This window comes from Rhinoraja longicauda, chromosome 10, assembly GCF_053455715.1.
Source record: "Rhinoraja longicauda isolate Sanriku21f chromosome 10, sRhiLon1.1, whole genome shotgun sequence".
NCBI classification, from domain to species: Eukaryota; Metazoa; Chordata; class Chondrichthyes; order Rajiformes; family Arhynchobatidae; genus Rhinoraja; species Rhinoraja longicauda.
Genome location: NC_135962.1, coordinates 27331351 through 27344027, shown reverse-complemented (window position 1 = coordinate 27344027; position 12677 = coordinate 27331351). Strand labels below are relative to the sequence as shown.

General features: G+C 42.8%; 1 protein-coding gene across 2 annotated transcripts in view; it reads left to right on the top strand.

Annotated features, from left to right (window-relative positions):
- The window catches only part of kif26ab (kinesin family member 26Ab), a 154247-nt gene that overhangs the window by 121728 nt on the left and 19842 nt on the right, over positions 1-12677 (top strand). For both annotated transcript variants that reach the window (XM_078407147.1, XM_078407148.1), the window contains exons 6-10: positions 6774-6983; positions 7130-7223; positions 8550-8812; positions 9111-9294; positions 10844-11003. In XM_078407147.1, the coding sequence (XP_078263273.1) occupies positions 6774-6983; positions 7130-7223; positions 8550-8812; positions 9111-9294; positions 10844-11003 (911 nt within the window). The remainder of the gene's footprint in view (positions 1-6773; positions 6984-7129; positions 7224-8549; positions 8813-9110; positions 9295-10843; positions 11004-12677) is intronic.

Sequence of the window (12677 nt, the reverse complement as noted above, 5' to 3'; positions counted from 1 at the left end):
TGCCTGATAACAGCTGGGAAGAAACTGTCTCTGAATCTTGAGATGTGCGTTTTTACACTTCTATACCTCTTGCCTGATGGGAGAAGGGAGAGGAGGGAGTGGCCGGGATGAGACTGGTCCTTGCCGACGCAGCATGAGGTATAGATGGAGTCAATGGAAGGGCGGTTGGTTTGTGTGGTAGTCTGGGCTGTGTCCACAATTCTCTGCCATTTCTTGCGGTCTTGGATGGAGCTGTTCCCAAACCATGCTGTGATGTATTCCGACAAAATGCCTCTTACATTCCCGACATTGTAGCATTCATTGTTGAGGTGTATCTCATTATGCCTCTCCTGGATTGCCTTAATGCTGTAAATGGTACTTTTTCTTTCAAAACACTTTCCTGAACTCCCTGCTCAACAAATGTCTTGAAGTGGAGTTCTACTTCTGTAATCAGTGGGTAAGTGTTTTACAATTACAAAGCTTCTGTCAGTTTTTCTGACAGAGACCTCTTACGTGAGACACGTGGCAAAAGAAAAAGAGGCAATTAAACTCTCCAGTCTGACATGAAATGTGCTTAAAAGCATTAATGCCAGTAAGTTTTGATGCCTTCTCTTTTTTTGAGTGCACAGTGAAGCCCGACACTGCCTCTTTATAAGGGAAATACAAAGGGACAGAGATATTACCGCTATTAAACTTGTAAATGTGACTTTAAATGTGTAATGTAAACTCTAAATAGTACACTGGCTATTGTGTTGCATTTTTATAACATAATTGGTGTCAGAAATAGTGCACCTGAGATCAGTAAAGTAGTTTCTGCAATTTAATGTTTTAAAGTCACATGAAAATAAAACAATTTAGTTGAATACAAAAACTTGACCAACAACTAGTTTCCACAGAGAATTAACGTAAATGGAGGGAGATTACAATTACTCAGGATCTTGATTATAACAGTGGTGCAGCTGGTAGAGCGCTAGAGGCCCGGGTTCGAGCCTGGCCACGGGTGCTGTCTGTGCGTGGAGTTTGTACGTTCTCCCTGTGACCGTGTGGGTTTTCTCCGGTTGCTCCATTTTTCTCCCACATCCCAAAGACATGTAGGTTTGTAGGTTAATTGGCCTACAAGATAGATAGATCTAGTGTACAAGTGATCGCTGATCTGCGGGCGATCGATGGTGGACGTGGACTCGATGGGCCGAAGGACCTGTTTCCAAGCTGTATCTCTAAACTAATCTAAACTAAACTGGTGGTCAAGTGAGAGATGTTCATCTGTACTGGAAAATTGTTGTCTTTCTTTCGAAGAGAATAAATAAAGGCACAATTATTAACCACTGCGCTTATCCCATGGTGTGACATTTGTTAATTGTGTAGGTTAATTGGCCTCCGTAAATTGCCCCTCGGGTGGCAGAGCAGCGGTGGAGGACATCAACACATCACCTGACCAGGCCGACCCTGCAACTCTGTCCGACCTAGTGCCATCGATAGGACAATGGGCTTGCATGGCTATGATAGGACTCCCAATATTTTTAAGGAAACTCGGGCTTGAAGGTTACACCTAAAACATGGCAACTCTGCTGTATGGACTCAGTGTGGTCTGCTACACTTTTATACTTAGTATGATTGTGCCTAATGTACAGTAGGATTGTCACCGAACTGTATGCAAAAAACTAATTTCACTGTATTTAGGTACATGTGACAATGAAGTACTATTGTACCATTGAAATGTTAGGTACAAATTCATACAATTAAAAAATATTCCCATTAATATGTCCTCGTGTGCAATTGGGGAATTGCGCAAGTACAGTCACTGACCACAAATGGTTTATTTAGATTACTTTTGAGAGACTCAGTGTGGAAACTGGCCCTTCGGCCCACTGAGTATGCACTGGCCAAAGATCACTGTCCTACACACTTGGGACAATTTACAATTTACAGAGCCAATTAACCTACAAACCTGTATGTTTAGTTTAGTTTAGAGATACAGTGTGGAAACAGGCCCTTTGGCCCATTGAGTCCGCACCGACCACCGATCCTTGCACATTAACACTATCCTACACACACTAGGGCCAATTACATTTATACCAAGCCAATTAACCTACAAACCTGAACGCCTTTGGAGTGTGGGAGGAAACCGAAAATCTCGGAGAAAATCCACACGGTCACGGGGAGAACGTACAAACACTGTACAGACAACACCCATAGTCGGGATCGAACCAGGGTCTCTGGCGCTGTAAGGCAGCAAATCTATCACTGCACCACTGTGCCGCCCCGAATTCTGGTATCATTCACTTCAGAATATGTACAAATGTAAAATGGTTAAGATAGGAATAATCAGTCAGTAAATTAATAACCTTTATTCACTGCACAACAGCCAGTTGCTAAACGCAATGCTCGTGCTAATTATGAAGAGTGTAATTTTCGTTTGAGTTGCTATGCATTCTTGGTGTTACAAGGCCATAAAGCATAGGTGCAGAATTAGGCTATTTGGTCCATTGAGAATATCGGTTAATTTGGATTTGGTCAAATTGTAAATTGTCCCTAGTGTGTAGGATAGTGCTACAGTATGGGAATCACTGGTCGCACGGACTTGGTGGGCTGAAAGGCCTGTGTCCACACTGTATCTCTAAAGTCTAAAGTACAGCCTAAAGAGTCTGCTCCGTCATTCAATCACAGCTGATCTATTTTGCCCTCTCAACCCCATTCTCCTACCTTCTCCCTGCAACCTCAGATGCCCTTACTAGTCAACCCGTCAATCTCCTCTTTAAAATGCCCAGTTATATATCGCGATAAAATTATTTGTCAGCTTTGCAAAAGTTAAATGAGAATCTTGCTCTGTAAGTTGCTCTATACACCAACAATGTGTGCACTAATGAATGAGCTAGAAGACCAATTTCATTTGTAAAGTCGTCCACATCTATCAGTTCCAATTAAGTGCACAGTAAAATAGTCTCTGAACTGAGACCTATATAATGTAATTTACTCTGCAGTGCAATAATGTTGGATTTCATCAGTGGGATTCACAGCAGTATTAATTTAAGGTTAATTAAAAACACCATTTTTTATAAAAAGTTCCAGTTTGAGGGTTTGAGAACAACTGCGTAACAAGCTAATTGCCTTGATTGCAGAATAAACAAGAATTTAATCCTTGTGATTGTCGGACAAAATGAACCTCTCATCAGAATGGTCAGTGGATATTACTAAGGTGCATGTGGAAAGCATAATAATTATGGTTTCAGTATGTTCATCTCTCGTGTGGGAGGGGCAAGATGGGATTTCTTACGGCTTTCTTATCAGCCAATGATGAGTTGGTTGTGGTGATTACCTCAGAAATATCCTAGAAGTGAGAGAAATGAAGAAAAACACGTCAGGGAAAACTGTGAGTTTGCCTATTTGGCTAAGAATGTGTAGTTTAGTTTATTACTGTTGTCAGTGAGCCGAGGTACCGAAAAGCTTTTGTTTGCATGCACTCTCGACAAAGAAAAGACTATACTTGAACGTATGAATACACAACACATCAACATGTGTTGCAACAAGTAAAATGAGGTAGAGCACATTGACTGTACACAACGTGGTGCAGTGGTAGAGTTGCTGCTGCACAGCTCCAGAGACCTAGGTTCCATCCTGACTATGGGTGCTGTCTGTGCAGTTTGTACGTTTGCCTGTGACCACGTGGGTTTTCCCCGGCTGTTCCAGTTTCCTCCCACATTCCAAAGACGTGCAGGTTAGTAGGTTAATTGGCTTCGGTAAGAATTGTAAATTGTCTCTGGTCGGCATGGACTCTGGGCCGAAGGGCCTGGTTCCGCACTGTATCTCTAAACTAAACTAAAATAAATAGTGAAAACAAAGGTGAGTTTGCTTATTCTGGCTAAGAATGTGTAGTTTAGTTCATTATTATTGTCAAATATTGTCACACAGGTACAGTGAAAAGCATTTGTTTGCATGCTATCCAGTCAAAGAAAAGATTATACATGATTGTACGAATGCACAACACGTCAACTTGTGTTACAACAAATAAAATGAGGTAGACCACACTGAGTCCGTACACAAAAGTCACCGCATTTTAGGCACCACCTTGTACCCTTCAAGTCCAAATTTAAAAAAAATGTTATTCTTAGAATCCTTGCTCTCGGGGAAGGAGACAGACGATAGTTCGCTGGACGACCGTCACAGCTGTAGCTGGGACTGTAAAATGGCGCTAAAATGGTGACTCTTGCATATGGATTCAGTGGGCTGTTCTGTACAAAGTGTACTAACCGGGGGCATGGTGCTTATATATGGTGATAGTCTTGCTGAGCTGTATTCAATGAAAGTATTTCACTGTACCTTGGTATATGTGATAATAAAGAAACCATTGAACTAGTTTAACATTTTTCATCATAAAAATGAAGATTTTTTAAAAAGATTTTCACGTAAATCTGTGAAATGATCATTGAATAATTTTACTGATTTACGTCCAGCGAAATGGACGTAACTAGATAATGTTGTATTGTATAGGTGGATTTTATTTCTGTCTATTCAGTTGGCCAACTGCGGGTTTCTGTAAAATGCTATTAAGTACCAAATTAAACTTGTACGTTTTTTTATGAATAGAGATGGCCTTGAATCTACCATTTCCAAGCCTTTCAGTAATTCACAGCAGCTGGTCTCATTTATTTTAAGGTTTATGTAGTGGCTTTTTGCATGGGTGTCAATTCTAAAAGTGGAAAGGTTTCCATGGGATAGGGCCGTGGCACTGTGTGTGCATGGTGTTGAGAGCATAGTGTGCACTTCACGCTCCGTGCTCTCGATGCTCTTCATCTCCTCCTCACTTATGCTGTAAATGCAGCTTTTTGGGAATTTATTGCACAGTCTGTTTTCTGAACTGGGTGGCATGGTGGCGCAGGGGTAGAGCTGCTGCCTTACAGAGTCAGAGACCCAGGTACAATCCTGACCCTGGGGTGGTCAAGTCAAGTCAAGTCAATTTTATTTGTATAGCACATTTAAAAACAACCCACGTTGACCAAAGTGCTGTACATCTGATTAGGTTCCAATGGAAAAAAAAATGAAACATACAGTAGCACGCAAACAGTTCACAGCGCCTCCTCAATGAGCCTCAAACGCTAGGGAGTAGAAATAGGTTTTGAGCCTGGACTTAAAGGAGTCGATGGAGGGGTCAGTTCTGATGGGGAGAGGGATGCTGTTCCACAGTCTAGGAGCTGCAACCACAAAAGCGCGGTCACCCCTGAGCTTAAGCCTAGACCGCGGGATAGTGAGTAGCCCCAAGTCGGCCGACCTGAGGGACCTGGAGTTAGAGAGGGGGGTTAGAAGATTTTTGATGTGGGGGGGGGAGTGTCCATTTAGGGCTTTATACGTGAATAGGAGGAGCTTGAAGTTGAATGGTGAATGTACGAGGTTTGTACATTCTCCCTGTGACCACGTGGGTTTTCTCCGAGTGCTCCGGTTTCCTCCCACATTCCAAAGACGTGTGGATTTGTATGTTGATTGGCTTTTATAAATTCTCCCTAGTGTGTAGGATAGTGTTAGTACATGGAGCTCGCTGGTCAGTGTGGACTCGGTGGGCCGAAGGGACTGTTTCCGTGCTGTATCTCTAAATTAAACTAAACTAAACTAAACTGGAAGTAGGAGATATAGATATCTAGCAGATCATTCCATACATGCACCACCATTTGTATTAAAAAAATTATCCCTCAGGTTCCCATTAAATCTTTCCCACCTCACCTTAAACCTATGTCGTTTGATTCCCCTTCTCTGGGCAAAAGACTGCATTTATCCAATCTATTCCCCTCATAATTTTGTATAGCTGTATAAGATCACCCCCCAACTTCCTGCCCTCCAATGAATAAAGTCCTAGGTTGCTCAATCTATCCCTATAGCTCAGGCCCTTAATGTCCTGGAAACATTCTCATAGATCTTCACTGCACCCTTTCCAACTGAACACAATACTTTAAATGTGGCCTCACCAAAGTCTTGTACAACTGTAACATGACCTCCTAACTTCTATACTCGATACTCTGACTGCTGATGGTCAATGTGCCAAAAGCCCTTTGACCACCCTATAGACAATAGACAATAGACAATAGGCAATAGGTGCAGGAGTAGGCCATTCAGCCCTTCGAGCCAGCACCGCCATTCAATGCGATCATGGCTGATCACTCTCAATCAGTACCCCGTTCCTGCCTTCTCCCCATACCCCCTCACTCCGCTATCCTTAAGAGCTCTATCCAGCTCTCTCTTGAAAGCATCCAACGAACTGGCCTCCACTGCCTTCTGAGGCAGAGAATTCCACACCTTCACCACTCACCTACCTGCGACTCCACATTCAAGGAACTATGCACCTGCACTCCTAGATCCCTCTGCTCTACCAGACTTCCCAGAGGCCTACCATTCACTATATAGGTTCAGCCTTTCTTAGACTTCCAAAAGTGGTTTTTCATTCCTACTGGTTCACTTTTCATGTGGCTTTTAATGAATTAAAAGTGCAAATAAAAATATCAGTGGTGATGGAGTGAGGACATGAACAGAGTGCGGATACATACTTGTTTGTTTGTTTGGTGAATTCACCTGTTTCTGATAGGGGAAGATAGACACAAAAGGCTGGAGTAACTCAGTGGGACAGGCAGCATCTCTGGATAGAAGGAATGGGTGATGTTTTGGGTCGAGACCCTTCTTCGGATAGTGGAAAATCTGTTGAAACTTTGCAATACTTTTATTTCTTGTGTTATCCGCAAAGAATCAGCAAAGCATAAATTTATTGCTGAAAGGTGATCTTGGGAATTGATTTTCTTACCGTTTCCTTTCAGGTGAAGGTAATGGTACGGATTTGTCCTTCGCACGGAGCGAATGATACATCAGAGTCGATGTCTTTTCTGAAGGTAGACGCTCGCAAAAAACAAATAACCCTTTACGACCCCTCCGTGAGCGGCCATTTAAGTTCTACCCACAGGAGAACAGTTGTCGCTGCTCCAAAAATGTTTGCCTTCGACGCCGTCTTCACCCATGATGCCTCACAAGTGAGTTGAAGGAACATAAAGCATATAGTTAAACCTGTTTGCAATTAATTATCGGCTTGCATTAGTCTTACACTCTTGTCTACTTTCAATTATCTGTACACAGCCTTTCAAGTAAATAATTTATTCTTTTGCTTTAACAACCCTAGGCGGAGGTCTGCTCAGGAACAGTGGCAGAAGTCATTCAATCAGTTGTGAATGGTGCAGATGGCTGCATATTCTGTTTTGGTCACGTCAAACTTGGTGAGCTTCCAATTTTTTTTGCTGCTAATTACAGTGTTAGTCTAGTAATTGCATGCTGTCAACTTCTGCAACAATAAACCTGATAGCATATGACTGGATTAGAATTGTCACTTCAGTTGACTTTGCTGATTTACTGAATTTTGTTTCTAAATTATTTCTTGAAATGTCAATAAGAAAGTAATATGATTCAATGTACGGTGGTTAAAAATAGATTTTTGATTTTTTAGCAATGATTATTATAACAAATAATACGGCACGGGGGCGCAGTGGTAGATTTTCAGCCTCACAGCGCCAGAGACCTGAGTTCGATCCTGACCATGGGTGCTGTCTGTATGGAGTTTGTACATTCTCCCTGTGAATGCCTGGGTTTCTTCCGGGTGCTCTGGTTTTAGACAATAGACAATAGACAGTAGACAATACTGGAGTAGGCCATTTGGCCCTTCAAGCCAGCACCGCCTTTCAATATGATCATGGCTGATCATCCACAATCAGTAACCCGTTCCTGCCCTCTCCCCATACCCCCTGACTCCGCTATCATTGAGCTCTATCTAACTCTCTTGAAAGCATCCAGAGAATTCGCCTCCACTGCCTTTTGAGGCAGAGAATTCCACAGATTTACAACTCTCTGAGTGAAAACCTTTTCCTCATCTCCGTTCTAAATGGCCTACCCCTTATTCTTAAACTGTGGCCCCTAGTTCTGGACTCCCCCAACATTGGGAACATGTTTCCTGCCTCTAGCGTGTCCAATCCCTTAATAATCTTATATGTTTCAATAAGATCCCCTCTCATCCTTCTAAATTCCAGTGTGTTGTCGCACATCCCAAAGACGTTTGGGTTTGTACGTTAATTGGCTTCTGTAAATTGTCCCTAGTGTGTAGGGAATGGATGCAAAAGTGGGATAACATAGAACTAATGTGAATGGGTGATTGATTTGTCGGCATGGCCACAGTTGGCTGAGGGGCCTGTGTAGTTTAGCATCGTTTATTGTAACGTGCACCGAGGTGCAACAGAAACCTTTTTGTTATGTTCTAACTGGTCGGCGGAAAGACTGTACATGATTACAATCAAACCATCTACAGTGTACAGATACATGATCAAGGGAATAATGTTTAGTACAACATAAAGTCCAGTAACATCTGATTAAAGACAGTGCATGTGTAGAAAGGAACTGCAGATGCTGGTTTAAACCAAAGATAGACACAAAGTGTTCGAGTAACTCAGTCAGGCAGCATCTCTGGAGAAAAAAGATGCTGTATCTCTAAACTAAACTAAATCAGTGAAGAAGTTAAAGGGGCCGAACGTTCAAAATTTACATTTCAATTGCAGGCAAGACGTACACTATGATCGGGAAGGACAATTCAACGCAAAATCTTGGTGTTATTCCATGTGCGATATCCTGGCTTTTTAAGTTAATAAATGAGCGCAAAGAGAAGACGGGCACTAGGTTCTCAGTCAGGGTCTCTGCTGTGGAGATCTGGGGTAAGGATGAAACCCTGCGGGATTTGTTATCTGAAGTGGCCAACGGCAATCTCCAGGATGGTCAATCTCCCGGCGTCTACCTCCGTGAGGATCCAATCTGTGGGACCCAGGTGCATTTTATTACTATATTAATTTTTACGGTTTTCATGTATATTGGTATTGTGACATTTCTGTTGTGCATCAAAGAATGTTTGAAACGCTCTTGCTCTGTTTAAAATGTCACCACTGCTCTCTCTCTCTCTCTCTCTCGTTCTCTCGCTCCTTGCTTTACTTCTTTTTTTTTCATCTTTGCTCCCTCGGTGTACATAATTCATTACTAATTGCCCCAGAGACCTAATCTGTTGAGCAGAAATGCAACCTCTTCCAATTAGCAATGTTTTTTTATTCTCCCTCTCTCTTCGCGTACAGCTTCAGAATCAAAACGAGCTGAGAGCTCCCACTGCAGAGAAAGCCGCCCACTTCCTTGACGCTGCAATTGCCTCCAGAAGGACCAGCCGGCCAGACTGCGATGAGGAGGAGAGAAGAAACTCCCACATGCTCTTCACGCTTCACATCTACCAATATCGGATGGAGAAGAGTGGCAAAGGGGGAAGTACGTATGTGTAGGAAGGAATTACAGATGCTGGTTTAAACTGAAGATGGACACAAAATGCTGGAGTAACTCAGCAGTCAGGCCTGAAGATGAGCCTCGGACCGAAATGTCACCCATTCCTCTCTCCAGAGAACCTTTAAACACAAAAGGCTGGAGTAACTTGCCAGGCAGCATCTCTGGAGAGAAGGAATGGGTGATGTTTAAGGTCGAGACCTAACCTGAAACGTCACCCATTCCTTCTCTCCAGACATGCTGCCTGCCCCACTGAGTTACTCCAGCTTTTTCTTTCTATCTTCGGTTTAAACCAGCATCTAAAGGGGGAAGTACGTTCACTTTTAAAAGCCAAAGTTGTGCTTGTTTGTAGCATTAATGTATTTTGTTTAATTTAGTTTATTATTGTCACGTGTACTGCCTTACAGTGAAAAGTTTACTTTAGTTTCGTTTAGTTTAATTTAGAGATACGGTACGGAAACATATATACAAAAGCCTATACATGTATGATTACAATCAAGCCGTCCACACTGTACAGATACAGAATAGAGGGAATAAGGCTTAGTGCAAGATAAAGTTTGATTAAAGATTGTCCGACAGTCTCCAATGAAGTAGATGGTAGATGGTAGTTGGTGATGAGAAGATTCAGTTGCCTGGTAACAGCTGGTTGAAACTGCCCATGAATCAGGAGGTGGTGCTTTCACACCTGTACCTCTTGCATGATGGGAGAGGGGAGAAGAAGGAGTTACTGGGGTGCAACTCGCCCTTGATTATGCTGGTGGCCTTGCCGAGGTAGCGTGAAGTGTAACTGGAGTTAATGGAAGGGAGTTTGGTTTGCGTGGTAATCTGGGCTGCGTTCACAACTCTCTGCAATTTCTTGTGGTCTTGGATGGAGCTGTGATGCATCCCGATAAAATGCTTTCTAGGATGCATCTGTAGAAATTGGCGAGAGTTGTTGAGGACAACTTTTTTGGCCATTGCTTCGATATGGCTGGTCCAGAACAAGTTGCTGGTGATATTTAATCCTAGAAATTTAAAGCTTTCAACCACCTCTGCTTCGGTGCCACAAATATATACAGAGGTATGAGTAACACTTTGTTTCGTGAATACCTGAGAGCGACACGGTGGTGCAGCGGTAGAGTTACTGCCTTACAGTGCCAGAGACCCTGGTTCAATCCTGACTATGGGTGCTATTTGTGTGGAATTTGTATGTTCTGTACTGTGTTTGTATGTTTTCCCTGTGACCACTTGGGTTTTCTTCGTGTGCTCCAGTTTCTTCCCACACTCCAAAGATGTACAGGTCTGTAGGTTAATCAGCACTGGGTGAATTGTAAATTGTCCCTAGTGTGTGTAGAATAGTGTTAGTGTAAGCGTTGATTGCTGGTCGATGTGGACTCGGTGGACCGAAGGGCCTGTTTCCACGCTGTATCTCTAAAGTCTAAATTCTGAAGTCAATCCCAATCTCCTTGGTTTTGTCAATAACAACGTTGCATTGGTTTTGTGCGTGGGTAGATTTGCAATGACTAACTGGATTTGCTCTCCTTGCTTTTCTCCGCAGTGTCGGGGGGACGCAGCCGATTACATCTGGTAGACCTGGGCAGCTGTGAGAAGGTTCTCAGCAAAAGTCGGGACACCGGTGGTGGTCTTTGTCTGTCACTCTCCGCTCTGGGCAACGTCATTTTGGCTTTAGTCAATGGTGCTAAACATGTTCCATACAAGTAAGTTAAACTCGCGAGGAACTATTTTTTGATCTTATAGAGTTGTACAAAATCATGAGAGGAACAGGTAGGGTAGTCACACAGGGTTTCTTGCCCAGAGTAGGGGAATTGAGAACCAGAGGACATAGGTATAAGGTGAGGGGGGAAAGATTTTTAATAGGAACCTAAGGATCCCTCATTGACAAAATGAGGGACAGCTCATTTTATGAGTCAGCTTTAAATTGACCACTTTGCAATTCCTACAGTGTTGTCAAATGCTGAATACATTTGGAGTTCATCTACGAAGACGTTGCCAGGACTTAAGGGGCTGAGCGATAGGGAGAGGTTGGGCGGTCTCGAGCTTTACTCCTTGGAGCGCAGGAGGAATGGGTGGTGATCTTATAAAGATGTATAAGGTAATGAGGGGAATAGATTGGGTAAATGCACAGGTAGTGTAAGAAAATAACTGCAGATGCTGGTACAAATTGAAGGTATTCACAAAATGCTGGAGTAACTCAGCAGGTCAGGCAGCATCTCAGGAGAGAAGGAATGGGTGACATTTCGGGTCGAGACCCTTCTTCAGAGTCTTTTACCCAGAGTAGGGGAATCAAGAACCAGAGGACATAGGTTTAAGGTTTAAGGTGAGTAGGGAAAAGATTTAATAGGAACCTGAGGGGTAACATTTACACACAAAGGGTGGTGGGTGTATGGAATGAACTGGCAGAGGAGGTAGTTGAGGCAATGTTGAAGAAACATTTAGGCATGTACATGGATTATTACAACAAAGCATCTTATTATGAACATTTATGAACCATCTATATAAGTAGAAACAATGAACTGCAGGTACTGGTTTACAAGAAAAGTCACAAAGTACTGGAGTAACTCAGCAGGTCAGGCAACATCTCTGGAGAACATGGATAGATGATGTTTCGGGTCAGGAGCCTTCTTCAGACAGATCTACACGATCAAAATACCATTTGAGCAGAATTAGGCCATTCTGCCCATTGAATTTGCTCCACCATTCAACAAGTCTTATACAACTGTAGCACTAAAACATGCAGCATAACTAAACCCCAGTCAGTGAGCCAGCCGCCTGTACACTCACAGGAGCTTTGTTAAGATCTGGAGTGAGGATAGGTGGACCCCAGCTTGCACTTAGCAATTCTAACAGCACAACTATTTACGGGAACCACTAACCATGGCAAAGGCCAAGGTTAGGCTTGGATGCAAACCAACTCAATTTCATTTTGGCATGATAATCTTTTGGAAGATTATAAACTCTCCAGAATTCATGAACAAATTGTAAGATGGCAAGAATCTCAACTTTTAATTTGAGCCACAGACCACAGGGGATGTAAGACTGAATCCTGGAAAGAGCTCAACTGTCACAGCTCAGAGGAGGACACATGCAGCTGAATTTTATTGGCGAAAAAAGCAGCATGTTAACACACGCCATTATTAATGCAGCGCTCACACAGCATATTGAGGGGATTAAGACATACAACATGAATTATGAATCAACAGAACAATTGACTCCTGCCAGTTTACACTTCTTCACTGTTTGCTTCCCAGAAATATCCCATCCCAGTTTTTCCATGATGCTTAATGACTGCTGAATTTGTTCATTAATTGATCATGATGCCCAGTGCAGAATGCTGATTAAGACCATTGCCAATTGCAGTGCGAGTCAAACCG